The following is a 25,797-nucleotide window of genomic DNA, read 5'->3' as shown; positions in this document are numbered from 1 at the left end:
TGGGAATTTCACCCCACCCCCTGGGCTATGGGGACAGGAGACGGGCTGGAGACCAAGTCCATCACCACCGGCCAACGACTTCACTGTTCGTGCTGTGTGTTGGGACCTCCATAAACACCCTGCACAACGGGGTCTGTGGGCTTGGTGAACACTGGCAGTGCTGGGAGGGTGCCGCTCCCGGAGAGGGTGAGGGAGCTCGGGGCTCCACCCCCATTCCGTGCCCTGTCCGTCTCTTCCGTTGGGTTGTTTGAGTTACATCCTTGATAATACATTGGTAATCGTAAGCATAATGTTTTCTGAACAGCTCTGGCAAATGGTCAAACCCAACGAGGGGAAGGGTGTGGAGACTGTGAGAATACCCGACTTTGTAGCCAGGTCGCACAGAAGTGCAGGCAGCCCCAGGGCCCGATTCTCGCAACTGGAACCTAAGCGGGGGCAGTCTTGTGGGACTGAGCCCTTGACCTGTGGGGTCTGACGCTAAATCCAGGTAGTGTCAGAACTGAATTAAATTGCAGGACACCTGGTGTGTTGGGAATTGGTCGGCGTGAGGAGGAAAACCCACAGATTTTGGGTCAGAAGTGCTGAGTAGAATAGCTCAATCCTTATGCCAACAGTCTCCATTTTGTGGTTTAGAAGTCTGGGCACGACGCGCGGGGGGTGCCAGTGTTACCTTCACGCCTCTGCCGCTGTCTTCAGGGATTTGCAGGTCCAGCCCCTCTTTGCACGTGTACAGGCAGTCAATCACCTTCTTGTCTGCCAGTTTCCCAGAGCGGATTGTCAGGCCAGCCAGGTCGCCTCGGAAAAACTGGGTCATGTGCAGGTCACCACCTTGGGAACACGGGGGTGGGGAAAGGCAGGCCGTTATGTGTGCAGCCCAGAACCTCCTGCTTCGTTTCTCAATGTGATGTTACCGGTGGTGGCAGCTTGATGGATGGACATGCGGGTTAGTTCAGACCAAATCCTGTTAGCCTTGCAGTCTACATGGAAGCGCAATGAAGAAATTAAATCGTTGATGATCATGCATATGGCCTGGGGAAAGAGGGGTTGGGGCCTCTCACTGGAAGCCTGGAAGCCAAGAGGTCCCATGAGTCCCCACACCTCTGGCCACTCATTGGTGAAGGGAGGCAGAGCCCACACCTGTCACCATGGTGCACAAGTGACATTTCCTACTAGTACCAGCTTCGTCAGCCACTGTCTTATCAACCAGCTGGTTCATGGTCTGGGCTGCTTTTTCTAACTGAGCTTTTTCTAACACAGGGACACATACACACTTGGGAGTGAACCTACACAGACATGACGAGAAAGGTACAGGGGGGCTTAAGTCCCACCCTGAACTCAGGAGCCTATTATCCAGGCCTTTCGGATGGCTGGCGAGGCCTATCATAGCTGTCTCCAGCTACAGAGGCTAACTGGGAAGTGAAGAAGTCACAAGGAAAACAAAACCCCAGAAAAGGGTCCTTGACAGACTAACAAAAAGCTCAATACAGCTGAGACTAAGCTTCGTTCTCACACTGAACAAGGGAGAAGAGATCAACTTTCAGCAGCAGGTCTCTCTCATTCCTGATAAGGACACTAGACACTGGAAATCATCACTAGGAACCGAGATTTCTAGGAAACATATAGTTAAAATTTAGTATCGGGACAAGATATCCAGAAACGAATCTTTTCCTGTCTCGTGGTTCAGCTATATGAGAACCAGGAGATGCCCCCAAACCTGGCCTGAGATTTCAGTAGGGAGCCTCGTGCAGTGGGATCAGGGTAAACTCTGATGGGAAAAAATAAAATCCCATCAGGGAATTGCATTCATGAGTCATTTGCCCTCACTTCAACTGGGATCAGAAAGGGCACAAAAGGGAAATCCCATGAAGCAATGCGGGGGGGGAGGGGGTGCAGGGCACAATGCAAACCAGCAGCTCAAATAGTGTCTGGGACCAAAATGCAATTCAGCAACGGTAACTTCATGCAAAATGTGGAATGAATTGATGTTTCGTGTTAAATGAAACACAATCGTGAACCGTAGGGAGAAAAATCCAGCAACCTGCAGAGGCCACAGGCACAGGCTCAGTTTCGTTGTCATTTTCAACTCCTGAATACTCTGTAGAAAAGCAAGACAGACAACAGAAAAGGACCACGAGGTTAAGCTCTTCAAATTGGACCTTAAGAATCAGTTTTGAAAAGCTACCAAATACAAAACGCAGAGAGAAAACCCCGCCCTGGTGTCCCCCTTGGGGGCACACCCCACCTGGAAACAAGGTTGTACTTGATCACCTTTTTCCAGAAGCAATATTTACCACCTATACTCTTCTTCGTATTCTTCTTTCATTCCACCTTCCCACATCCTCCTTGCCAAAGCGTAGGTCAGATTCAAAATAGGATAAATGAAAGCCGGTAACTGAATTCACTCATCTCGTCAACCTGTGCTGCTGGGTGGGACATCACGCGGCGTCGCACTGACTGCAGAGAAGTAACCCCACAGGTAACACCAGGCCCCGGACCTACAGCACTTCCCTTCCTAACAGGGCAGACGTCTGTGCAGACAAAATGGGACAGCACACGGAAGCGTCCAAAGGCTGCGGTGTGGTGAACTCGTAAAAGTATGGCTTTTTGGAAAGCTCAAAACAAGTTCACATTGGTCCAGACTTTAACCTCCAAATGACAGAGACAAGAAGGCATCTCCATCCACTTCTTCTGAACAGAAAAAGAGGGTCAGAGGTTACGGAACTCACTTAGAGAAACAGATAATCATCAGGGGTGGGGCTCTGACCATACGCACCACCTGGAGGTCTCCATCGGTGTTCTAATGACAGACCGGAGAGGCACACCCAGGGACCAAGCATCGAGTTTCCATTTGCCAGGCCATGCTCTCACAGCCCCCAGCACAGACTGGCTGCCCCTTTTGTGCTGCAACCTGGAGATGCACTGGGGGCAAGGCCAGGTGGGGGCAGGTGAGCCCTGGAGCACACACAGCTCCTACTCTGTAACACACCATCAGCCTGGGCTCTCCGCGGTGAACTTGTAAGGAAAGTGGTTTCAGATCACTGAAAGGAAGAATGGAGCCTTTCCGCCCTGTTAACTAAATTTTTAAAAACTGGTGTTTGGTTTGGGAATTTCGGCAGATTTTTCTGGCTGAGGGTTTTGAGAGGGCTAAGGGAGAAAGAGGTGAAATAAGGTGAGAAGTATCTGCTATTCAATGGCAGAGACCAGAGATCAAGGAAGGCGGGGCGGGATGTGGGGCTTTATTGTAACCCAAACGACAAAGCTCCCAGAAAATAACATTTAGGTATGCACATGTATTTGTCTTCTTATTTTTAAAATAATTACTCAAAAATTGTTGAATTTGAATTAAAATTTTAAGAGTAGCAGCTAAAAAAATCCTCTCTCTCTAATAATGTATTCTTCATTCTTTGGTCTCATGTTCCACTTACTCATGGATGAGCTGCCACTAAAAAATTAAATCCAGGAATTTGCTGAAGAGGCTCACTCTAAAATACTCTCTTACTCCTTTTCTTTTTTTTTCTTTTTTTTTTTTTTAGCTGAGCCATCCTGCCACCTGTTGGCAGCTCAGCGGCTGCTCAGCTCAGGCCGGGCATCGAACCGCTGTTGCTCAGAGCTCGCACTCTTGTGCGAGCTCTTAACCAACTGAGCCACTCGGCAGGCCCTCTCTTACTCCTTTTCATTTGAAAGGATCTGCAAGAAAATTATGAAATTCAAATCCTCCCACAAGAAGCAAAGCTCTCTTGGGAATTAGGCCCTTTCACAAATTTCTAACCTAACTCACGGTACAATGTTACCATAGGGAGGGAGGGAAAATGTCTATTTCTCAGGTACCTGTAGTGATGGTGACACCTTACAGTGACACAACACAGAGTCAAGCGCAAGGGCTAATGTGGGGCCCATGAACCTCGAGGGCAGACTGGGGGGGTCTCTGAACTTGGATGGGAAAAATTACATGTTTCTTTTCACTAACTTCTGATATCTAGTTTTCCCTTTGGTTATAAATAGTCAACCACAAGCCACAGTATAATAGCAGAAATGGCGACTCTGTCACCAATAGAAATAGCTATTATTTTCCTATCATGTCATATTATTGCAGATGTCACGAGAATCATCACAAAGCCCCTCATTACTGTGAAATTATGGCAGTTACTGGACCTGCTGCTAAAGCCTGCTCTTCATTTGGCAATAAGGTAGCACAGGTGTTACTAATTCACAAACTTTGTTAGTACTTTGATAACTGTATTTCAATTTAATTGGTTACCTTTGCAGTCCTATGTATTTTATTTTATAGATTAATAAGAAATTATCCTGAGAAGGGGTCCATGGGCTTCACCAGACCACCAGAGGGCTCCACGGTGCAGAAAAGGTTAAAAGCCCTGGTCCGGTGGGTCGGAGCCTGGGCCCCAGGAGCACCGGCTTCCGGGCTCAAATCCTAGCGCCAGGATGAACCAGCTGGGTAACACAGGCTCGCTGCTTCTCTGAGCCTCAGTTTCTCCAGAGACAAAACAGGAATACAAATAGCATCTACCCCACAGGCTTATTATAAGATAATTACGTCAAGGAATCGGCACGCAGCCTGCCGCTGAGAAAGCACAAATAAATGGCACTGTTGGTCCAGTGGCCGTCATCACAGGCCATCCCTGGTCTTGCAGCACAGATGTCCCCGAAGCCTCTCAAACATAGGGCTTCTGAAAGGTGTTCCCACCAGGTTATCCAGCGCTAAGCGCTCTGGAAGAGTCCTCGGGGCTGAAGCACACTTATAGCTCTGCGCCTGATTGTCGCTTCCTTGTTTTCATAAACTTCTCGACAAACAGATTAATTGATAAAATAGTTCCTCAATGACAATCTCCCTCTGTGCAACGCTCTCTCCCAGGTTCCCAGGAAAGGCATCGGTGCGTTTCAGTCCTTTAACACAATTTTAGTGAGTGCCCATCAACACAGCCACCCTAGAGGGCAGCATCAGCAGTGTCCCCAGGGAGGTCACTCTTGGGCAAAGGCATGAAAAGGAGGAAAGGGGAGTAACGGACTGAGAAGAGTCTGTAGAGCAGAGGGATAATATTCTTTAATTCCTGAGACTTGCGGGGAAAGGTGCCAATGCCCGTTACCTTGCCAGCAAGCCCCAACCACAAGTTGAGTCTGGATCCTGGATGGATGAAGCGGGTAATCTTCAGTCACAGAGAAGGGCTCGTGAGAAACACCGTCCACATAGAGAGTCGCCCGTGGGATTTCCACGTTGAGGACGTAGTGGTGCCATTCCTCATCGCAGACCTACGAGAGGCCGAGGGAAGGACCAGAGCGTAACTGTCCACGTTCCCTCTTATCTAAAGACACAGCAATGGCAGCAGTACAACCTGATATGGAGAACAAGCCACCCATAAGGAGTATCTGTCTTCCCAGAAGAAGATTTCTTTTTAAAGTGTATAACAACAACATATTGGGTTGTCGGAGAAGTCATGACGTATTTTTTCTATGTTTTTCGTTGCAAAAACGCATCATGACTTTTCTGACAACCCCAATACATTTCACCCAACCACACCTCCCCCAAAAGGGCCAAGGCAACAATGTCGTCTCCAAGACATTTCAGACCAGGGGGAACTGCTCACCTATCACATGACAGGGTCCCCAAATAGGAAGCTTCCCAGCTCTCTTCTGCCAAGAGCATGATACCAGGATGGACGTGCACCCACTGGGCTGGCAGAGCCTGCCAACTGGCCATTCCTTTTCTGGATCAAGATTAAAAGGCCCTCCGATCTCAGAATAAGGCAAACTGCAGTATATGAGCTCTCTTTTCCAACTCAAAGTTGACGATCTACATAAATCTGAACGTACAGCTCAGACGGTACAGCAAAGTAAACTGAGTTCCTTTTCCTTCGTGAATGAGCACCTCCCAGGCATCTACCGCCCCGGCTGTCACACGAAGGTGCTGGTCTGCAGGCTCCACAGCCCCGACCTTTCAGGCCTGGCATTCCCTGAATAGATGCTGAGATGTAATTTTTTAAAATGTATTTCTAAAAAGCTTGCCCAATGTACAGTGAATTTCTAAGAAACTGAACCAATGAGAAATCGAGGGCTTAAACAGACCAGAAACATCAAAATATAAGTGAAGTTACCAAAGAATACCAAAGAGAAGCAACTGCTCCTGATAAATTAGAGAAAAAATTCAAACCTCTAAATTGTATATATGTTTATTACATATACACAATATATAGTTACATACGTATGTATGTATATTGCATGACATATTTCCAAATAAAGAAATTGCACAGTAATTCATCTTTGAGGCAGATACAATCTTAATTTTAGTTTAAGTCTCTATTTAAAACAAGTTCTGTAATTAATAAGCTCCTTCAGAAAGCACGTTTCTAGGGGATTAGAATAACACTGTATTTAAAGATCAGTAGTATTTGTCAAAACCCATGAACAAATTCTGAGAAGATAGTAGCATTAGTATAATTTTTGAATTTCCCTGAAAACAGGGCGAGTAAGATAGGAAAACCCAAAGCTACAGAGAGCAAGCATCCACAATAATTCTCGGTGACAAGGTAACCGCACAAACGGACCAGAGAGTAGGTGGAGAAGGGCCAGGGGGCTTCTGATCAAGCCGGAGATGTCAGAGAGCGTGAGGACACATATTGTTAACACAATGAAAACAACAGAAGGGGGAGGTGGATTCCGAATGCCAGAAAAATAGTCATGCCGACCAACTCTGCCATTTGAAAGTACAGGAAAACTAATTTCATGTAAAAATGAGGGGGAGTGGGCAGGGGAAAGGATCACAACTCAATCCCACACAAAGTTTTTAAAAGGAAAAAAAAGAGAATTAAGGGGAATAACATCTCTTCGGACAATGAAAGCGTACCTGAAAAGTATGCCTACCAAAGAGATGACACAATCTATTCAAAGCATGGTGAAAGACATTATGAAAATGACACAAAATATGAAGGAATACAGTTCGTAATTAGAGAAATTCAGAAATGAGGTGACAGAACACAGGAATGAATTCAAGAGAAAGTGACAGATATAGAAAACAGGTAAAGAATATCAACAAAAGGTAAGAAAAAAAAACCCAAAGCGATGGAAGACAATACTAAAAACTATAACAACAACAGTAACAAAAATTCTCCCAAAATACCAGAATGTTTCAAATGATATCCTAAAAGGGCACACCCCATATCTGGGAAAACAGACCCAAAACAACTAACACGTAGTCATAAAATTTAACTGACTTGAAAAGAAAAGGAAAACATCCCTTTGGTCATCAAAACAAAAAGACCGAGTGTTTTATGAGAGAAAGAAAAGCAGATTGTCATCTGATTTTAATTGCAACATTTTATAAGTCAGAAGACAATGGGGAGATATATTTTCTCCTATTGGGGATCTTAAGTATGAGTCAGAGATTTCATATCCAGCCAAATAACGCAAAAGACCTCAGGAATTATTGCTCCCATGAGCACTTCCTGGGAGCAGACTTCCTACAACCCAAATGACCAGAGCGCGTGCCACAAAGCTGGTGGCATGAGCATCAATGGCTGCTTAAATTGCAGAAAGAGAAACAGCCAGACCCAGAGCTTAAACAGATCAGGAGCATATAAGCCTGGATGTGATCAAGCCTTTAGGTCCCACTATCACCGTACAGGATATCAAGATAGAGAAGCAAATGAAGTGACACCACAGGGATTCAATCACCCAAATGGAAACCGTGGGACAAAAAGCCTGATTTTGTCACCAAATAAATTCCAAGAGAGAAAAGGGAAAAAAAAAATCTATAAATTAAAATAAACTTAAAGGTTTAACAACCAATCACAGTGCAGGGCCCTTTCTTTGGATCCTGATTCAAACAAACTGTAAACACAAAACCACTTACAAGGTAATTTTGAATTTGCCCACTAACTCCGTGAGGCCAATAAAATCAAGCTAAGGCCAAAGGTTTTCTGCTTGTCCCAACCTCAAGTCAAGAGAAGACACGAGCTGCTGTGATTTTAATGAAAGGCTTTCTCAGTTTACAGCACCCCTCATTTCCTGTAACAAGTCAATTTTTTTTCACGTGATATTTGCTTTTTATCAAGGCAACTGTTGGGAAAGCTGCTTTGCAAAGACATGACATTGTTGAAAGGAATGTGATGTGATCTAACTTCGAAACTGCAAATTCCCTCAAGCTAAGGAGTCATGTGGTATCTGCGAGATGTCAAGATTGCTGGTTCCTTGAAAATTTTAAATATCCTGTGGTGCCCTGAATTTGGAAAGTTCAATGGACTTAATTTGCTATCCTATTACCCACAGATACAGAAGTCATAAAATCGTAAATATACGTTCCCCAGAAATAGCCAGGCCTGTGTAAGGTTGCCATACCGAGTTAATCTCTGAAAAGATCACCATCGGTGAGTTTTCCTGTCACTCACCTGATTCAACTTCCAGTGGAATTCTGCAGGTTTGTATTTCTTCTCTCCTGAAGGATCCTGACGGAGGAGGAAAATCAATCGACAGCCATGGACAAAGAGTGAATAATGATGCCGGTTCATATCTGCAGAGAGAATGCCTACTGGTAAATTGCCAACTTAAGACCCAAAGGAGAATTACGAGCTGTGTCTTTAATGGAGTTTTGAAGACAGTTTTATCAGCATAAATGAACTCTCCAGTTGGGCCAAGGCAGGGTTCAGAAACAAATACACCTGGGTTTTTACTGAGAAGCGTGGTCCAATCCACTGAGTAAAACTAACAGATGTCCGAAGCCCAGGGCAGTGCACTGAGGACAGAGCACCCCAGGTGCTAAACACAGGACAATGTACGTAAACCCACCAGCCTATGGGGAGCCTCTTGGGAAAGAATAAGGTGCCGCCTCCAGCGGCCACTGCAGTGGACACTGAAGCGCGACACCTTCCCAGCAGCATCAACCTACCTGTTTTGTCTGAACTGCAAAGAATCGTCTCCTTCTTCCTGCCAAAGGGCCCGTGCCTCATCCACACAGAGATCGTAAAAGGCTCTTTCGGGTTCACAGAAACGACGCCATCTGGGATCCTGACTGCTTGGGTGCCATTGAACTCGAAGACCTGGTCGCTGTCGTGGCCGTTGTCGGTGGGGAGGCCGACGGTCCAGTTCAAGGAGCTGCTTGGGGAAGGGAGCAGCTCGGCAGTGCCAGACGCAGCACCTAGGACACACAATGACACTCAGTGTACATTACGTGAAGCACTTAAAAGGCACAGCCTCCCAGACCACACAGATGTACCGTCCTGTCTCATGGTTATACCAGGTGCTAGTTCTGGTTAACTTTTCCCCAAAAACAAGGGTTTTTGTTATAAGGTAAATCCACAAAAAAGTAACTTTTTTTTTTTTTAAGATAGGGGGAAAAAAAGAAGTGTTACCTATAATCCCATGCAAATAGGTCTACAATTAACATTTGCATGTAGGCACTTCCAGTCCTTTCTTTATGAATATATACATATTATAAAAACAGTATAATATATATGACTATATATGCATTATAAAAGTGGAGTCCCAGGTACATACACACATGTATGTGCACACTCATATTCCCATTCATATTCTTATATAGCATAATTCAAAATGTCTGAATAGCATTTCATCACACAGATACACCATCATCTATTTAACTGATCTCCCTGGTGGACTGAGGTTGTCCCAAAATTTTTTCTATGATCAATTGTGCCTTGATGAGCACCTCTGCATGTCTCCATGATTATTCCCTTAGAATAAATTCCTAGAAATAGAATTACTAAGTCAAAAAACATAAAAAGGGCCGGCCGAGTGGCGCAATGGTTAAGAGCTGGCTTGGGACGCCAGAGGGCCCCGGTTCGGATCCCACATATGAGGGCCAGTGACACTGCCCTCTACAGCTAAGATGCTGAACAACAGCTCAACCTGGAGCTGGGCTGCTGTGAGTCGCCGGCGACGGCATAGGCTGCAGCCCCTGTGGCAGTGGGTTGCCACGGGCTACCGTATGTAGCCAGCAGCCAGCGTGAGCGGCCAGCAGCCGCAGTGAGCGGCCGTCCAGAAGCCGGCGACTGATGTGCCTCGCCTGGGAAGAGCGCAATGATGGTGCCAACTTGGGCCAGTGAAGCAACATCCTCCACAACTAGACTGAAGAACAAAAATGACAGCAACTTGTCTGTTCCCCTTCCCCCAATTCCCCAATAAAAAAAAAAAAATCTTAAAAAAAAAACATGAAAAATTTGACAACTGTTGTTATGTATTGCCAAGTTCAAGTTTAAAAAAAAAATCTGTCCACAGAAGAAGATTTTGTAAACTTTTCCTGTCACTTGGTCCTTGAATCCTTCAGTCCTAGGAACAGCAGGACGTGGCTGGAACAACCTGGCTTCTCAAGTGACATACAACCTCCGTCCCAATCCCAGCTCTGCCACTTCCTAAAAGCGTGACCTTGGGCAAGAGACTTAGCCTCTCTCCGTCTCAATTAATTCCTCTGTAAAAACCAGGTCAATACCACCTTCTCTGTAGGCCTGATGGGGAGATTAAATAACACGTGGGGAAGTACTTAGTATAGAGTAAGCACTCACATATGAAATTCTCTCTCTTCTTCCTAACTTTCAACTGTTCTGCTGAGAAAACGTTCATTTAATACCATAAACAATGGCATTATGAGAAAGTAAGTTCTATGCATTATACCACATATATTTATATGTATCGCTTAAAATAGAGAGCATTCCAGACCTCTTATGTTACACAGCCTTAGGTGCATATGATTGTGACTATTTGGACTCAGAGTCATAAAACACCCGAGCATATTCACCACCGGGACGAGCCAGCAGAGAACCTACTCTTCCGCTTTGGGTTATGCGCCACGTAACAATTACCGGTTCTGTCAGAGAACCAGTTGCCTAAATCTAACTGTTGCTATCAGGCTGGTGAGAAGACAGATGGGTATCAGAAACACTCCTCGCAAATCCGACACTGAGTAGCCCTTGAAACACAAAAGACCTTTCTGATTATAAAGAGGCCATTGAAGTTGCTGGAACCTTATCACTGGCCAAGGAAAACATTCTTCCTCAACAGTTGCCATGAGAGGCATCCAACCTCACCTTTTACATCATTTAGAGAAAGCAGAAAAATTTCCACTGACAGTGAAGACAGAGAAGGCAGATTGGCCATCCTGCCGCGTCTCCACTTCTCCACACGACGCCTATGGTACAGAGTCTGGGGAGACTGTCCATGAGAGGTGGGTAGCTTCAGTTTTCATTTTCTACTTCTCCTTTGCCAAAAACTGTTGCGTTACCTACAGTTTTTTCTTCAGTCCTGAAGTTCGTTTAAAACTCACTCCACGTATATAATCCCTACTTTGATGATTCTCAGTGTCTGTCTGAGAAATACTTTCTTCACATCAGTGGTTCTTAAAATGAACATTCACGTAACATTTTGAACAGACGTTTAGGGGGTTATGTACCCCGCTTAAGCCCAGCCAGTAAGAAAATTAGCCAGTAAAGGCAGCCAACAGCCATGTCAGAAGTCAGATTCTATTTTAGTCTGAGACCATGAATACCACACACGCACATGCACACACACACGCACATCTCCACGTGTGAGGAACGCTCGCCTTCGCCGAAGACCGCCATGCCTCCTTACCACAGAGCCGGTGAAGGGACTTCTCAGAGTAGGTGTCGCGGTCACAGCCTTTCCCTATGTGGCCGGTCTCTAGCTCCACCGTGGCCTGCACCGAGGCCACGGACTCATCACACGTCTCCAGGTGGACGTTCGGGAAGAGGGCCAAGGCGCCCGTGCCAGGCTCATACTCTACCCTGTTGTTCCAGCCTGTGTTGGCCCACAGGTGGGGTGGAGGAGGGGAGGAAAACCCACACGTTAGGTTCCTGCGGCACACAGATTTCAACAATAGGTGTGAGAGCAGACACGAGAGCGGAGCTCACCTTGCCACCCAGCAGTGCAGGTGGGCTTAATGCTGACCTTTACCAGAACATCTTCTGTTGCCCTTTTCTTCCCACAGTCGTAGGCCGTGACGGTCAGCTTGTACTGGGGCTCCTTCCCGTAGTTGAGCTTCTCCGTGTTTTTGATATAACCTTCCAGAGGAAGAAAGCGACAGTGAGGACCTGAACCCAAGCTGGTTTGGACCTCTGGTGTCCTCGACTGACACACAAAACTCACGTGCTTTCGGCCCCGTAAATACTGACAGGGAAACTTATGCTTGAGATAATTAACACTCAGCCTGGCTTTCCTGAGCTTAAACACACACTAACTCCATCTCGATTGCTTAAGCAGCAGAAAGGGGTCCACACAATTCATTTCTGCTTATTTCTACAGGGCTTTTTTTAAATATTTACTTTACGATTTAAGCGTTAGTATATAAGAGAGTAAAAAAGACAAAATAATTCAAGTACTTCAAATATTAAATACAAGATCAAGCTGCATTAAATACGTCTTGCTAAAGGATTTACTTTAGGGGAAAGAAAGCGAGCGGTTATTCTACAACCTCTAGAACAAAAGCCTGCTGTTGAATGTGAGTACAGATGTCTGCAAACTGTTTGCAACGTCCATAATTGCACCGAAGATTCTGGACTGTGCGTTAACAATGGAGACACTACATCATCATCAAGAAGCCATAATCTAATGAAGACATTGAGCTCTAGAACGAACTAATCCTGTTTAATTACCGAGGATAGAGGGGGTCTGGCAGTAAGGCATAAACCTTCATCTTCAAGATGAGGCAGAAGTTTCAAATCTAATGGAGAACAGTAGACCAGACCAACGAGAGGTCAGTCTTACTCAGATGCATGCTGACTGAACGGCGAGAAGGTGAAAACTAAAAGCATATCAGCAGGGGGGTTTACTAGACTTTGGTGAGAAGGAGAAAAGAAGCACATCCCACAGGGGACAGAAAAGAGGCTCTCGGGGGACAGAGTGAGAAAACATGACACAGGCCATGTTAGGTCTCTGCTATGGACTGAGCATTCCTGCCCCCCAAAGTTCATCAGCTGAAGTCCTAACCCTCAGTGTGATATTAGGAGGCAGGGCCTTTGGGAAGAACCTAGGTTTAGGTGAGGTCATGAGGGTGGGGCCCCATGTCAGGATTGGTGTCCTTATAAGAAGAGGGAGACCAAAGGGCTCTGTCTCTCCCACCATGTGAGGACACAGCGAGAAGGTGGCAGTCTGTAAGCCAGGAAGGAGCCCCTCGCAGGACCCTGAGTGAGCCGGGACCTTGACCTTGGACTTCCCAGCCTCCAGAGCTGTGAGACATAAATGTCCATTGTTTAAGCTGCCCATCCTCTGGCGTTTTGTCACAGCAGCCCAAATGGACTAAGTCTCCAAGTTGTGAGTTTCACTGACGTGCAAAGTGTGGGTTTGCAGCGTGTGGGTTTGCAGCTGACCGGCTTAGCAGCGACAGCCGGCCTGGACTGTCCCCCTTGGTGAGGAAAGCCCGCTCCTCCGTTCTCACCATCTTTGTTGATGGTGAATGGCACATCTGGAGTGACGATTTCATAGCTGCAAATCTGGCTGAACTGAGGGGAGCAGTCTGCGTCCACGGCCTCCACCCTCACGATGCTGTCGTACCGCTTCCCCTCGATGACGGTCGCCTTGTACGACTTCTCCTTGAATACAGGTGCATACTCGTTCACATCGTTCACCTGAATATGGACAGTTGCTCTGGAAGAAGGGAAAAGAGCTGTGTGCTTTGTTTGACTTTTTACCCCTGCCCCCCAAAAATTCTGCCCTACTTTTAAATTCCCTTTTTCTGATATCTTGTTTTATTAAATTTTCTGCTGAAGATAAAAATTAAACTATTCATTGCTTTTAATTTAGTATTGAGACAACAGAAAGTTAAAAAAGGAATTTGGGTGGATTCTCCAGGTCCTAGAAGGCAGGAACATAAACCATAAAAGACTCGGGATTTTCCTGACAATGTGGGATGGGGCATGCAGAAGGGGGATAAACCACATCAGGTATCTGTTAGCTCTCCAATACAAAGTTACAATTTTGTTGCAAAATTCAGAAAAAAACAGAGCCAAAGGAAGAAGGGATAAGAAACAGGGAAGATGGGAAATTATGAGCATTAAAACAAGTTGTGCCCTGCTTCTAAGGGACAGAGACCGTTGTAACCCATGGTTGGGACACGACCCATTGTTGATCCAACAAATGAGGGGCCTCAATGCGACCTCAGGGTTGCCCTTCCTGGGAACCCCCATGCTGCCACATTTCATCTCCCCAGCTCGGAGATGAGGGAACGAAGACATCGTCAGACCAGGCTACAAGGAGAGAAAACTGCTGGTCTCCGGGGCTACTCATCAGGGAATGTTTCTGAATCAGACAAGGTCTCTGATTGAAATAAGACCTTTTTCAAGGGAAACAGTAATATCTCACTGTGTAAAAGCATGAGGAGTGATTCATTGGCACTCAGCACCCCCACTATTTAGCAAGACATTCCACACCCCAGCATCAACTTTCCTTCCTTCCTTCCCACTCTCCATCCACCCATTCATGCATGCTACCATTCATGCATCCAGCCACCCATCCAGCCACCCATCCACCCATCCAGCCACCCATCCACCCATCATCCATCCATCCATCATCTGTCCATCCTGCCCACTCTCCATCCATCTGTCTACCCGTCCACCTTGACCCTCACAATGGTTGTGCGACATCATCTCACCCACATACTACTCTTTCCTCAGTCCATGTACTAAGCAGAAACTGAGACTAAACAAAATTAAATACACCTAATGACGAAGCGCTAGGAAGTAGCTGTGGAGGAAACACCCAAACCCTGCGTCTGTCTTGTCCCGAGCCCTCTCCATTACACCAGTAGTTCCCAGCTGGCAGGAAGGGCGTGAACACACCCAGGACGGGGCATAGAAGTCGGCTGTCTTCCACCAGCTCAAAGGAATTTCATGCCCTTAGAATTTACAGACAAAAGATCATAACAACTACAAAATACCCTCCTAGGGAAAAAGCAAGTTTTCCGTATTTTCAATGTTGGGCCTTGGTTTCTTTACTAGAGTATGTGGTGGGATAAAATTACTCATCATTTGTTTATTCGACACCCACTGTGTGCCAGGCTCTTGCTGGGAGCCCTATACAAGGGTCTCTGAGCAAATTGCTTACAATCTCACTGTGGACCATTGAGAACTATCTTCTGGCTTGTATTTTAAAAACTCGCAAAGCCAGCCGAGTGGCTCAGTTGGTTAAGAGCTCGCTCAAGAGTATGAGCTCTGAGCAACAACAGTTCAATGCCCAGCCTGAGCTGAGCTGCCGCTGAGCTGCCAACAGGTGGCAGGATGGCTCAGCTAGTAAAAAAAATAATAATAAAAATTTAAAAATAAAAAACAAACAAACAAAAACCTTGCAAAGTCTTAGGAATGGGACAGTGCTGGTCACTGTGATTTTCTTTGCGCGCATGCACGCTGTCTCAGCACTTACTTATGCGACTTCTTCACGTTGGCCCCGTCGGGCCCCTTCCCACAATCGTAGGCCTGGATGGTGAATGTATAATCTCTCTGCAGCTCACAGTCCAGCTTCTCTTTGGAGCGGATGATGCCCTCGCCAGTGGATTTATCCACCACCACTGCCTCAAAGGGCACATTCTGCCCGTGAATTTTAAATCCACAGATCTCACCTGGGGAGTCAAAGCAGCGCAGGTGAGGATTTCTGTCACGCGTACACCGCTGACACAGTCCCTCCTCCCCAAAGAAAATGAACGGCAACAATTCCGCAGCCAGGGGTTTTAGAGGGTCTGTGGACAAAGCAGGGGCGCTGTGCTTTGACAGGGTAAGTTCCGGGGCTTTAGTAAAAAGAAGCATGTTCTGGCTTTCCAAGCAACTTGTTTAACTTTGCATCCATTCATGCAGGAATACAAAAGAGAGAAAGAGAAAATATAGACAGGCATTTCACAGGAGTACTTAGGATAGCTCCAGGGTAAAGTGGGCTCATTAGCCAACAGCCAAGGCCTGATAACACCGAGAAGCTGCCCCAGCCACTGGGGGCAGCTGGGCAGCTATTTTGATTTGGACCAGAGGGAAGGCTTAAACGCACAGTTAAGTGTGGAGAGAGGAAGAAGCGTGAGGTATAGGTTCAGCACCATTATTACAGAAAGTCTGTCAAAAAAAAAAAAAAAAGAAAAAAAATCAGAAGAAACAAGTCTTCCTGTGCAATGAGCCTGGCTAAAATTAGGGAATCAAAACAAACTACTGAAAGAAAAAGGTAGAAATACCAACTTTTCAGGCATCCATTTCAACAGCTAGTGTCACTATTAAGATGCACTGTCCACGGGTGGGAGAGATTTGCTAGGCTTTTTCCTTGTTTCAGACTTGATCCTATCAGACCTGAAAAGGGAGCCTGCCTGGGAACTTAAATACATCTAAGTCGGTTTATAAGCTTAATTAGAGGTCAAATTCTAGGTTTCCAGTCTTGCCCACACAAGAACAAATATAAATGTTTTGATGCATATATAAAACTTCACAAAATGTGTTTCACGTAAAAATAAGACTGAGCTCTTCCAAAATTACAACTAATAGAAAATGGTTACAAAGTGAATCTCATAAGTTCAATGAAGAAAAACAATGTACAGTACTATCCGAATAGTTCAAATGGATGTCTGATTTCCAGATATTTCTAACCAAGGGTTTGGTTACATACAATTTCCATCAATGTATTTAAAAAATAGAAACAAAGTAGGAGAATAAATAGGGGTAAAAAAGCATGACAGCTTCTTCTGTTTAAGGGCTGATTCCCAATTTTATAAACAAAGTTAGTGGGTTAATATTCATAAGAGGGATAGAAAGAACCCTTTATCACCTTCTTTGGTGACTGTCACCTCAAAACTCTCTAAAGGGAGAAAAGATAAACCCATGTCAGTAATACAGGAAAGAATGAAGATGGAACAATAAGGAAAAAAAGTCAAAGATGCACATATTACATAGAAAAGCTTGACATAATTTAACAATAAGCTCAGTAGCCACTTGTTAGAATTGCTATAGCAAAACTGGACGTTTGGTCACAAAATGTCTCTTTGAATCCTACTTACCATGAACCACTGCAGAATTTTAAAATTATACTATCATATGGAGGAAATGCTGCTGTAAAGTTTCATGACTCTCAGGCGTGTTAGGACTTATCTTTTAATGAACACTTTGATGATAATAGTTTAGACATAAACCAATTTGCTCTTTTACAGTTTTCAGATTGCCATTTTCAAGCCAAGTTCTTATGGTTAGAGTCTGGTAACATTCAACTCGTCATTAGATGTAATAGAACAAACAGTTGGAACAATGGGTTTTATTTTAAGCCTTTGCTCTTGAGCTGAATAAATAACAATGTTTTCTAATCTACTCTTGGTTCTAATCCAATCAAGGTAACAAATATAAACACCTCTTCAAATGGGAACATCTGCTTAAAAGTGAAGTGAAATGAGATTCAGTATTCACTGTAGTGATGGATACTACAATGGTCATCGGTTCTCATTACATGAAAACACTAGTCAACAAAGCCAAGATGTGAGCCCTGCCTACCTGGCCCCAGGTAAGAATGCAAAGAGGTCAGGAGCCCCACTGCCTCCCCCACTCAGTGTGGCCTCGCTGGGGGCACCTTTTCTCCCCCAAAGGTATCACAGCCTGAATCCCCTTGCTTTTTCTTTCTTTAGTTGTTTTACCATATATTTGTATATCCCCAAAAAGTGTTGTTTCATTTTGCTTATTTTGGAGGTTTTAAAAATGGTATCATACGATATGGAATATTTGTGTCTTGCCTTTTCACTCAGTCTTGTGCGTCTAAGAACCATTTGTCCTCGACAGCACATTCAGCTACAGTGCAATCATTTTCACTACTACATACTGTGAGACTGCAATGAGTGAAAACAAATCAAGTGCTTAAAACACTCTGGCATACAGAAAGCACTCAACAGGACCAGCCAAGTAGGCTCAGTTGGTTAAGAGCTGGCTTGGGAGCGCAAGCTCTGAGCAGCAGGACCCCGGTTCGGATCTCACATGGGCTAGCAACGCTGTGCCTTCTACAGCTAACACAGTGAACAACAGCTCGATCTGGAGCTGGGCTGCCGTGAGCCGCCATGAGTGGCTGTCCAGTGGCCGGCGAGCAACTGCCTCACCAGGGAAGAGCACAATGATAATACCAACATGGGCCAGTGAAGCGACGTCCTCCACAACTAGACTGAAGAACAAAAGGACGGCAACTTGTCTGTTCCCCTTCCCTGATTCCCCAATTTAAAAAAAAAAAAAAAAGCACTCAACAAATGTTCGCTGTTACTATAATAATTTCCCATTGTGTGAATCTACCATCAGGGCCGTTTTTTGCTGTTTATGAGCAATGCTATAATGGATATTTCTGTCTGTGCTTCCTGCTATGCACACACGGCGTCTCTCTAGGTCTGTGCTGGCCAGTGAGGTAGCCACTACCCACATGGGGCTGTTTAAATTAGAATTCATGGTAACATTGAATAATGGTAAAAATTCAGTTCCCCAGTCGCGCTGGCCGCATTTCAAGTGCTCAGTAGCCTCACGTGCCCAGGAAGGACTGAATGGAGGAAGCGGGCACCGAACGTTCGGCAGCTTCTATTGGACAGCACTGCCCTAGAGCCCGGGCAGGCCACCCCTGGCCTGTGGACCAAATCCACTCTGAACAACCTACATGCTAAAAATGGCTTTTATCCTTTGAAATATTGTTTGGTGGTACAAGAAAATTATGTGAAATTCGAGTTTCAGTGTCCATAAGTCAAGTTTTATTGGGGCACAGATCACATGTCTGCTGTCCGACATATTGGTTTATGTCTCGTCGATGGCTGCTTTCCCCCACAATGGAAAAGGAGGGTCATTGCAGGAGAGACCCCCTGGGCCACAAAGCCAGAAGTATTTACCATCTGGTCCTTTACAGGAAAAGTTCGCTGATCACTGCTCTAGAGACACACCTGTGAGGATGACTGCTGGGCACGGATACGTCAAACTGTTTTCCAGAACATGCTAATCCACTATATTATGTTTACACTTTTGGGGTGCCTATTAGATTGCATAATACATTTAAAAATAAGTCAAGCTGCCCAACTTTACTTCAGAGGAAACTTGTCAGTTTCCGAGTCGGAGTTGACTGCTCTGAAGAGAACAGGGTGGGGCTGTTCGCATTATCTGGGCAGAACTGCTGGTGGCTGCCTGTGCTCTCCTGAAAAGGTCTCTGCGTGGTAAGTGCACACTGAAGAACCTGGGTCAAGTACGTGAGCTAGGCTAGGCGCCTACATGGTACGTTGTTAAGGGGTTAACGACACTCATCGTTTAAGGAATGAACTTGAGATGGTTTCTGGGAGGAGCAGAGCTGTTTGCCAAGAGATCCAACTCCCTAAATCTCTCCTTTGGGATTTCATGTTGGGAGGAGAAGGAGGGAGAATGGAGAGCGTGGGAAGGCACTGGAGTGTTTCCATTTGAAACGTCAGCTGTTGGAAAAGGCTTCATTGATAAGATAATGTCTGAGTAGAAACCAGAGGAAAGAAAGGGGAGAATTTCAGATAGCGGGAACAGCAAATGCAAAGGTCCTGAGGCAGACCTGGGCCCGCCCTGGCTCAGAACAAGGAGGCCTCTGCTGCTGCAGCAAAGGGCTAGAGAGCTTTGAGCAGAGAAATAAAGGTATTGCTTACATTCTGAAAGACTCCATCTGGCTGCTGCGCTGAAAACAAGCCTATAAGAGTACCAAGAAGGTTACGGGGGTAACCCAGGAGTGAGGTGCTCAAGGCCAGAACCAGGGAGCCGATGGGGTGGTGAGAAGTGGTCAGATTCGGGGTGAGTTTTGAAAGTGAGGCCAAGGATGTGGGCTTCTGAGTGGGAAACAGCAGGAGGAGGCCTGGAGGGAGGAACGGGCGCTTGCATGGAACTTCGACAAGCATCTGTCTGTACTACAACTTTTGAAGGACTAGCATCTCAAAGGTGTGCTTATCAAAAATGAGGATATAAATTATTTTGAAACTCATTATGTATTTCCAGGCCGATCTCTACACGACTGGGCTCATCCCTAATGCGAACAGCTGAAATGTACAGTGTATCTTTTCCACGTCCCCACTGGCTGTATTTAAGCTGGCTGCTTGAATGGGCTGTACCAACAGACCTTGGTACCATGATACTTACTAAATTGCTAGGCAGGCTGGGTCCTTTGGCCCAAAATGACATAACGGCCATCTCGCCAGGTGGCAACTTGCCACACCAGGAGTGGCATGGGCGTCACATTCTGGCAGACCTGGGTTTGCCAGACCAGCTGGGTGACCCTACGTGTCACTGCTGAGTCATCACCTGGGGACCAGGCAGTGCACCCACTTCAAGGGTCCGTCTACTCGTTCCATCTAGGACCACGCTTGAATGAGGACGGTGGATCCAAGTGCAGCAGGGTGAGGGGCAAGTGGTCAAGACGCGATCTGCTGAGGGCCACACTAAGGCAGTTTCGGTAGGAAAGACTTAGGGAGTTTTAGGAGGATAAGACTTCAGGACCAACTAGATAGAGACAGAAAGAGTCTAGAGCAACTCCCTGGTTTTCGGCTGGTGGTGCCATCAAGGGAACGGGGCACAGAGAGAGAGAGACAGGCGTGGGAGGAAGGTGATTCGCTCCACTGTCTGTTTCATTCGTCCCTGCCAACTTCTTGCTTCTGGAGTATTTTAAAGCCGGACATTAAACTGTTCCATCTATACAAAATTCACTAGATACCTCTGGCAGATGAAGACATTTTCTTTAACAAAACTATTATAACATCACACAGCCAACAAAATTAACAATAATTCCTTAGATTTTTTTCATAGTGAATATCCTACCACCTCTCAAACTACACTCAGTTTACGATCTTCCTCCCCCAAACCAGGGACCAATTGCTGTCAGTAACACCCCAATTCTCCCAGGAGCTGGCTTTTTAAACCTTAAAGCTGTCATTGACTCATTCTTTCCTCTGTCCTCCATCCTTGCAGTTCTGTTAGTTATGCACACTGGACAATTACACACACGTAGTGACAGAGTAGTTAAATGCATTATATGGAGTTACATCATGGTGACGACAGGTAAAGGTGCATCTCTACCTCTGCATTCTCAGTCTGCTGTCTGACATGCACCTTCTCTCAACCTTTACAAGGAAGGACCTCTCGTATCCCTTTTCTTTCCGCCCGGCCCCTTCCCACTCGTTTAAACCACGTGCCACTGCTCCGCTGGGTGAAAACCTAAAACCCTGTTCTATCGTGTTTCCCGGATGACCTCTTTAGCTATGCTGGCCTCGGAATGGACCAAACCTTTCCCTGTCTCTCTTCCCCTTCATTCCCCTTAGATCATCTCAAATGGTCAAAAGGAACTTCACTAAGAAATATTTTTTTTAAGCAAAACATAAAAATATAACAATGGGTGAACCCAACACAGTACAGATGTGACTTCTTGCTATCCAAAGTCATGTCCACGGTTCTCCGTGGACAGCGGTTAGCCTTCACTTTCCTCACTGTCCCTCTGAGAAACCTCAGCTGCAGGCAGGCCTTGCATTCTAAGTCTTCTTCCAAATCTGAGTACGGCCTCAAACTTCACTGCTCTTCCCCAAAAGAGAGGGGCGTCTCTAAGCCTACCCAGTAGTCTCCCCCACTCTCAGGTTGTTCTGCCCTTGCACGGCACTCCTGAGGGAGGTCATTAGTGCCAGCTCCAACAGTTTGGTTCCCTGATTGCAAGCAACAGAAATCCATTCCAGCTAACTCATGCAAAAGGGGCTTTATTGAAAAGCCATGGAATTGACTGCAGGCCAGAGAAAAAGACTTGGAAAGCAAGGTAGCTCAAGAGACCAGGAGATAGGGGCCACACGAGTCCCAGAGCAACCAGGCCTGGACAGATGGAAGGCAACCCCACTGGTGTCAGCACATTTGTCCCTCTGCTCAGCATTCACATTGCCAGGAAAGAGTATGTGGTCAGCCTAGCGTGGGTCGTTGGTGCATTTGGCTGGGGAAGGCGGGGTCACAGTTGTAGATGCACCCAACTGGACCCAGTGGTAAAGAGACTGGGGCAGCAAGCTCCCACTACAAAATGCCCACTACGCCAACTCTCATCCCTGACCCACTTCTCTGCTCAGCCCTGGCGTCCACGCTCACCAGCTAGACGTGCAGGCTGGCGCTTATCTTTGGTAACTGGTCCAGGCCAGTGTCTGGGACAAGCTCACGTGTGGCTCTCATCAGTACAGTTTCTCAAACTACCTTAAACATACAGTGACAAAAACCACACAGCCAAGGGTTATGCCCTCCCAGCCCTCCAATTTCAGTGTGCCAAGAATTGCCTGGGAAGCCTGTTAAAAGCGTGATGTGCCACGCCCCATCACGCCCAGCCATTCCGACTCAGCGGCTCTGGGGAGCCCAGTGACCTGTGTTTTAACCAGTGCTGCCAGGTGGTCCAGTACACACAGGCCACAGTGTGTGCCTGGAGAAACTGCCCGTGAGTGGTCTGCAAACCCCGTTGGCTGGGTACAGATTTCTTAGGCTCCACCCTGGAGGTACGGGCTCAGGCCGCTGAGAGCAGAGCAGGAATCTGCTCTCCACGTTCGGGCCCCGGAGGGCTGGACGCCATGTCACACGTGCGCAGCCACATCCCAGTGGGCACCACACGGCCCCGGGTTGACGCCCCACCTCTGCTCAGATCCCCGGCGCTCCCATCACTGTCAATGTCAATTCTGCCATGCCTTTTGTAGTCTGCATCATCTTGCTGTTTATTTATGACCTCCAGCCCTTCCTGGGCTGCCAGTCTCACTTGGCACTGAACCACAAACCTCCCGGTATCCGGGGCCAGGCTGGCTCTGCCCTCTCACCCAGAGTATCAGTGCTTGGAGAGCAGGGCTCAGCTTTTCTGCTTCTTTGTGTCCTCCGGACGTCCTACCATCATCACCTCATGTCTCATGATTGCGGATCCCAAACCTTTCCTGGAGGCGACTGCATTCAAAACGAATTAACTACGGTTAATGTGTAGTTTCGTCCCAATGCCCAGATCCTTACTTAAAATTGCTGCTCAGCTGATCTATTAATTAGGAAAACCACATGAAATTTCCAACATTCCATTTTTTTCAAATATTTTGATAATCTTACCATGTAAAAATGGCAATTTCATGTGGCTTAACGCAATACATCCAACTTGCTGCTATAAACACAATGTTTTGATTTCCTAAAGTACTTGACAAATACCCGTTACATGTGCTAAAAAGGCAAAACTGAGGGGTGACGGACAGCAGTTAACCCCACCGGCCGTCCTGGGAAATGCGTCATTTTAATTTCCTAAAGTACCTGACAAACACCAAGACTTTATTCTCTTAGTTTCACCCTAAGAAAGAAACCTGGGCTGGACCCTGTGCGTTCACCACCAGTGTCTGATTAGTGACAACTAACAACGTGCTTGGGTAGCTGAGCTTCCAACGTTACATGAGTACTTATTTCGGGACGTGGACAAGCGAGTCTCCGGTGTTACCCACACACATTCCTGGGACGGGTAAGACCAGGAGCCTGAATGTTTATAATGTTTTAAAGATAACGTCATGAGAGCTGACATGGTGAACCTATGACTCAGCCGGGGCCAGGCCGCCTGGCACGAAGGTGGCTTATCACTCACGAGCTGTGTGATCTTGGGCAAACCCATTCATTCCTTCTGCAATAGTTAGGGAACGTCAACTAGTCCCAAGCGCTGGTCTAGGTACAAACCACAGAACCGTGTACAGCTGACACTTTCCAGGGTAAAAAGAGGCCTGAGGGAGTAAATACAGAACTCTTGACTGCAATCGTTCCTTAAAATGCATGAAATGTCAGAAATGTTCACGTCGACTCAAAAACATACGCTAGATAATCCTATGAAAGTTATTTACACAGCACTGACTATCACTGTACATAATAACTAAATATGGAAGGCATGGGGTATGTGGTATATAAGTATACACACAAACACTCAAAAATCTAGTTAGTTACAGAGGAAACCAATATGCAATGCTGGAATGATTTTAAATTGGGGGAAACAAACAAACAAAAATAATCTCAGCTACTAGGCAAATACTGTGTGTGTATTCAGAGCATAGAGCACTTCCTCTACTGTCCATCTAATTGGGGTCTTCACTAAAAACCAATAAGCAAGCAAAACCCCTGGAAAGGTCTGTCTCCACCACGGACTCAAACGGCACATGCTGGTTCTCAGGTTACTGTCCTAAATAAGGGATGTGGCACTTGAAGATAATGAAGGCCAAATTCCTTTTTTTAAAGAGCTCTTCAGAAACACATTCATGTCCCTCAATTTACATGTGTATGACGTGATGTATATGAGTTAGCTGAATTGGTCTTACTTGTCCCTCGGCAGACAGCACACACTAATATGAGGAATTTTGTTCTGGAAAAATATCACGCAACAACTGCCCTTTAAAAATTAACTTCACAGTGTTGGTTTTGGGAAGGAAGGGTGAAGTAGTCCATTTCTCCACCAGCCAAGGGAGTTACTATGGACATGATGGAGAGCAAGGACAGAAACTGTTCCGATGGGGAAACTGCTAGCAAATGTTAGCCAAAGAGCAGGTCTCCAAAGCGAGCCCAGATTCATCTCCATAAATAGGTCCCAATCTTAGGAAAAACCTCAACTTTAAAAATGTATTCAAAGTAAAATCTAAGCCAAAGAATTTTTCTCTATGAAGACTGCTCGGTGTTTTCAAGTAAGTCTTTTCAGGTAACTGCAACCGAATTAGTACAAGGAGAGTCTTGAGCTGTAATTAGCCAGGTCCTCACCTCTCAGGGACGTGCACCACCTGGGAGCAAGTCAGGAGGGCAGAGTCTCAGGTCCCCCCGGACCCTCTGTATCCGAACACGCACTGCACACTGCAGTTTGAGACACACTCACCTAGATGTTACCTATCTGGTTACATCAAGACAAGGAATATAATGATGCTATTAGATATTTTGCTTTTCAACCATAAGTACAGGTGTTTTGTCAGGAACCCCGACTATTTTAATTACAAGGAAAAAATGCGGGGCATGGGTGCCACAAACAACCCTTCACCACAGAGACACTTTCAGAAAGGGTGAGAAACAACCCAAATGGATGCGTGAGGTGCGTCCCATCTGCGCCAAAATGTCAAGCATAAACAAAAAACGCGCTCCTACCTGAGAACCGCAGAGGGGCGTCTTTGTCCAGGGCGATCAGCGGGGGGTCCAGAAGAACCGTGTTGTCGTTCTCTGTCACTATGCCATGATAGGTGGGCTCAAGCCACGGCTTGTGCTTGTTTGCTGTGTTCCAAAAAACAGAAAGGGGAAAGAGCAGATTAGCGTGATTATTTTAAACCCAACGGCTTTTGAAGACATAACATCTATCATTAAAGTAACAAAACCCTCATTAGTCTGGAAGGCGACACTTGTATTTTTTTTTTCTTGCAATGTTTGGTATCAAGACCCACATGGGATGAAATTCTAAATTCTAGAGGAAGCAATGTAAAAACTATCTGAGTTCAGGAAGCAATCAGAGCTAAGAGATAAATTGCTCTAGAAATTAAACGAAAGAAAAAAGACGGATGGCAATAGACACAAACTGTTTTCAGCCTATCACAGAAGTTACAAAGAAAAATATTATTTCTTTATGACAATACAATATAACTTATTTAAAATCAGCATTATAAAAAATGTAAAACAAAGTGCAAATAGTCGAGACTTATGAATATAAACTTACAAACATAAGGTATTCAAAACAAAATGCAAATTTCCTGAAAAACTTGACTGAAAACACAGTATTTAAGAATCCACTTTGGGGGCCGGCCGAGTGGCGCGATGTTAAGAACTCGCTTGGGATGCCAGAGGGCCCCGGTTCGGATCCCACATATGA

At 45.8% G+C, this 25,797-nt stretch overlaps 1 protein-coding gene across 1 annotated transcript in view; it reads right to left on the bottom strand.

Annotated features, from left to right (window-relative positions):
* CLSTN1 (calsyntenin 1) overlaps window positions 1–25,797 on the bottom strand; it is an 81,362-nt gene that overhangs the window by 10,429 nt on the left and 45,136 nt on the right. Inside the window, exons 3-13 of the mRNA XM_019639706.1 lie at window positions 25,086–25,208; window positions 16,765–16,794; window positions 15,391–15,586; window positions 13,412–13,620; window positions 11,889–12,038; window positions 11,590–11,775; window positions 8,894–9,142; window positions 8,397–8,518; window positions 5,103–5,265; window positions 2,039–2,095; window positions 671–828 (exon numbers count right to left, since the gene is read on the bottom strand). Of these exons, the coding sequence (XP_019495251.1) occupies window positions 671–828; window positions 2,039–2,095; window positions 5,103–5,265; window positions 8,397–8,518; window positions 8,894–9,142; window positions 11,590–11,775; window positions 11,889–12,038; window positions 13,412–13,620; window positions 15,391–15,586; window positions 16,765–16,794; window positions 25,086–25,208 (1,643 nt within the window). The remainder of the gene's footprint in view (window positions 1–670; window positions 829–2,038; window positions 2,096–5,102; window positions 5,266–8,396; window positions 8,519–8,893; window positions 9,143–11,589; window positions 11,776–11,888; window positions 12,039–13,411; window positions 13,621–15,390; window positions 15,587–16,764; window positions 16,795–25,085; window positions 25,209–25,797) is intronic.

This window comes from Hipposideros armiger, unplaced genomic scaffold (assembly GCF_001890085.2).
Source record: "Hipposideros armiger isolate ML-2016 unplaced genomic scaffold, ASM189008v1 scaffold_46, whole genome shotgun sequence".
NCBI classification, from domain to species: domain Eukaryota; kingdom Metazoa; phylum Chordata; class Mammalia; order Chiroptera; family Hipposideridae; genus Hipposideros; species Hipposideros armiger.
Note: the sequence above shows the minus strand (reverse complement) of the source record. Positions and strands in the feature narration are given on the sequence as shown.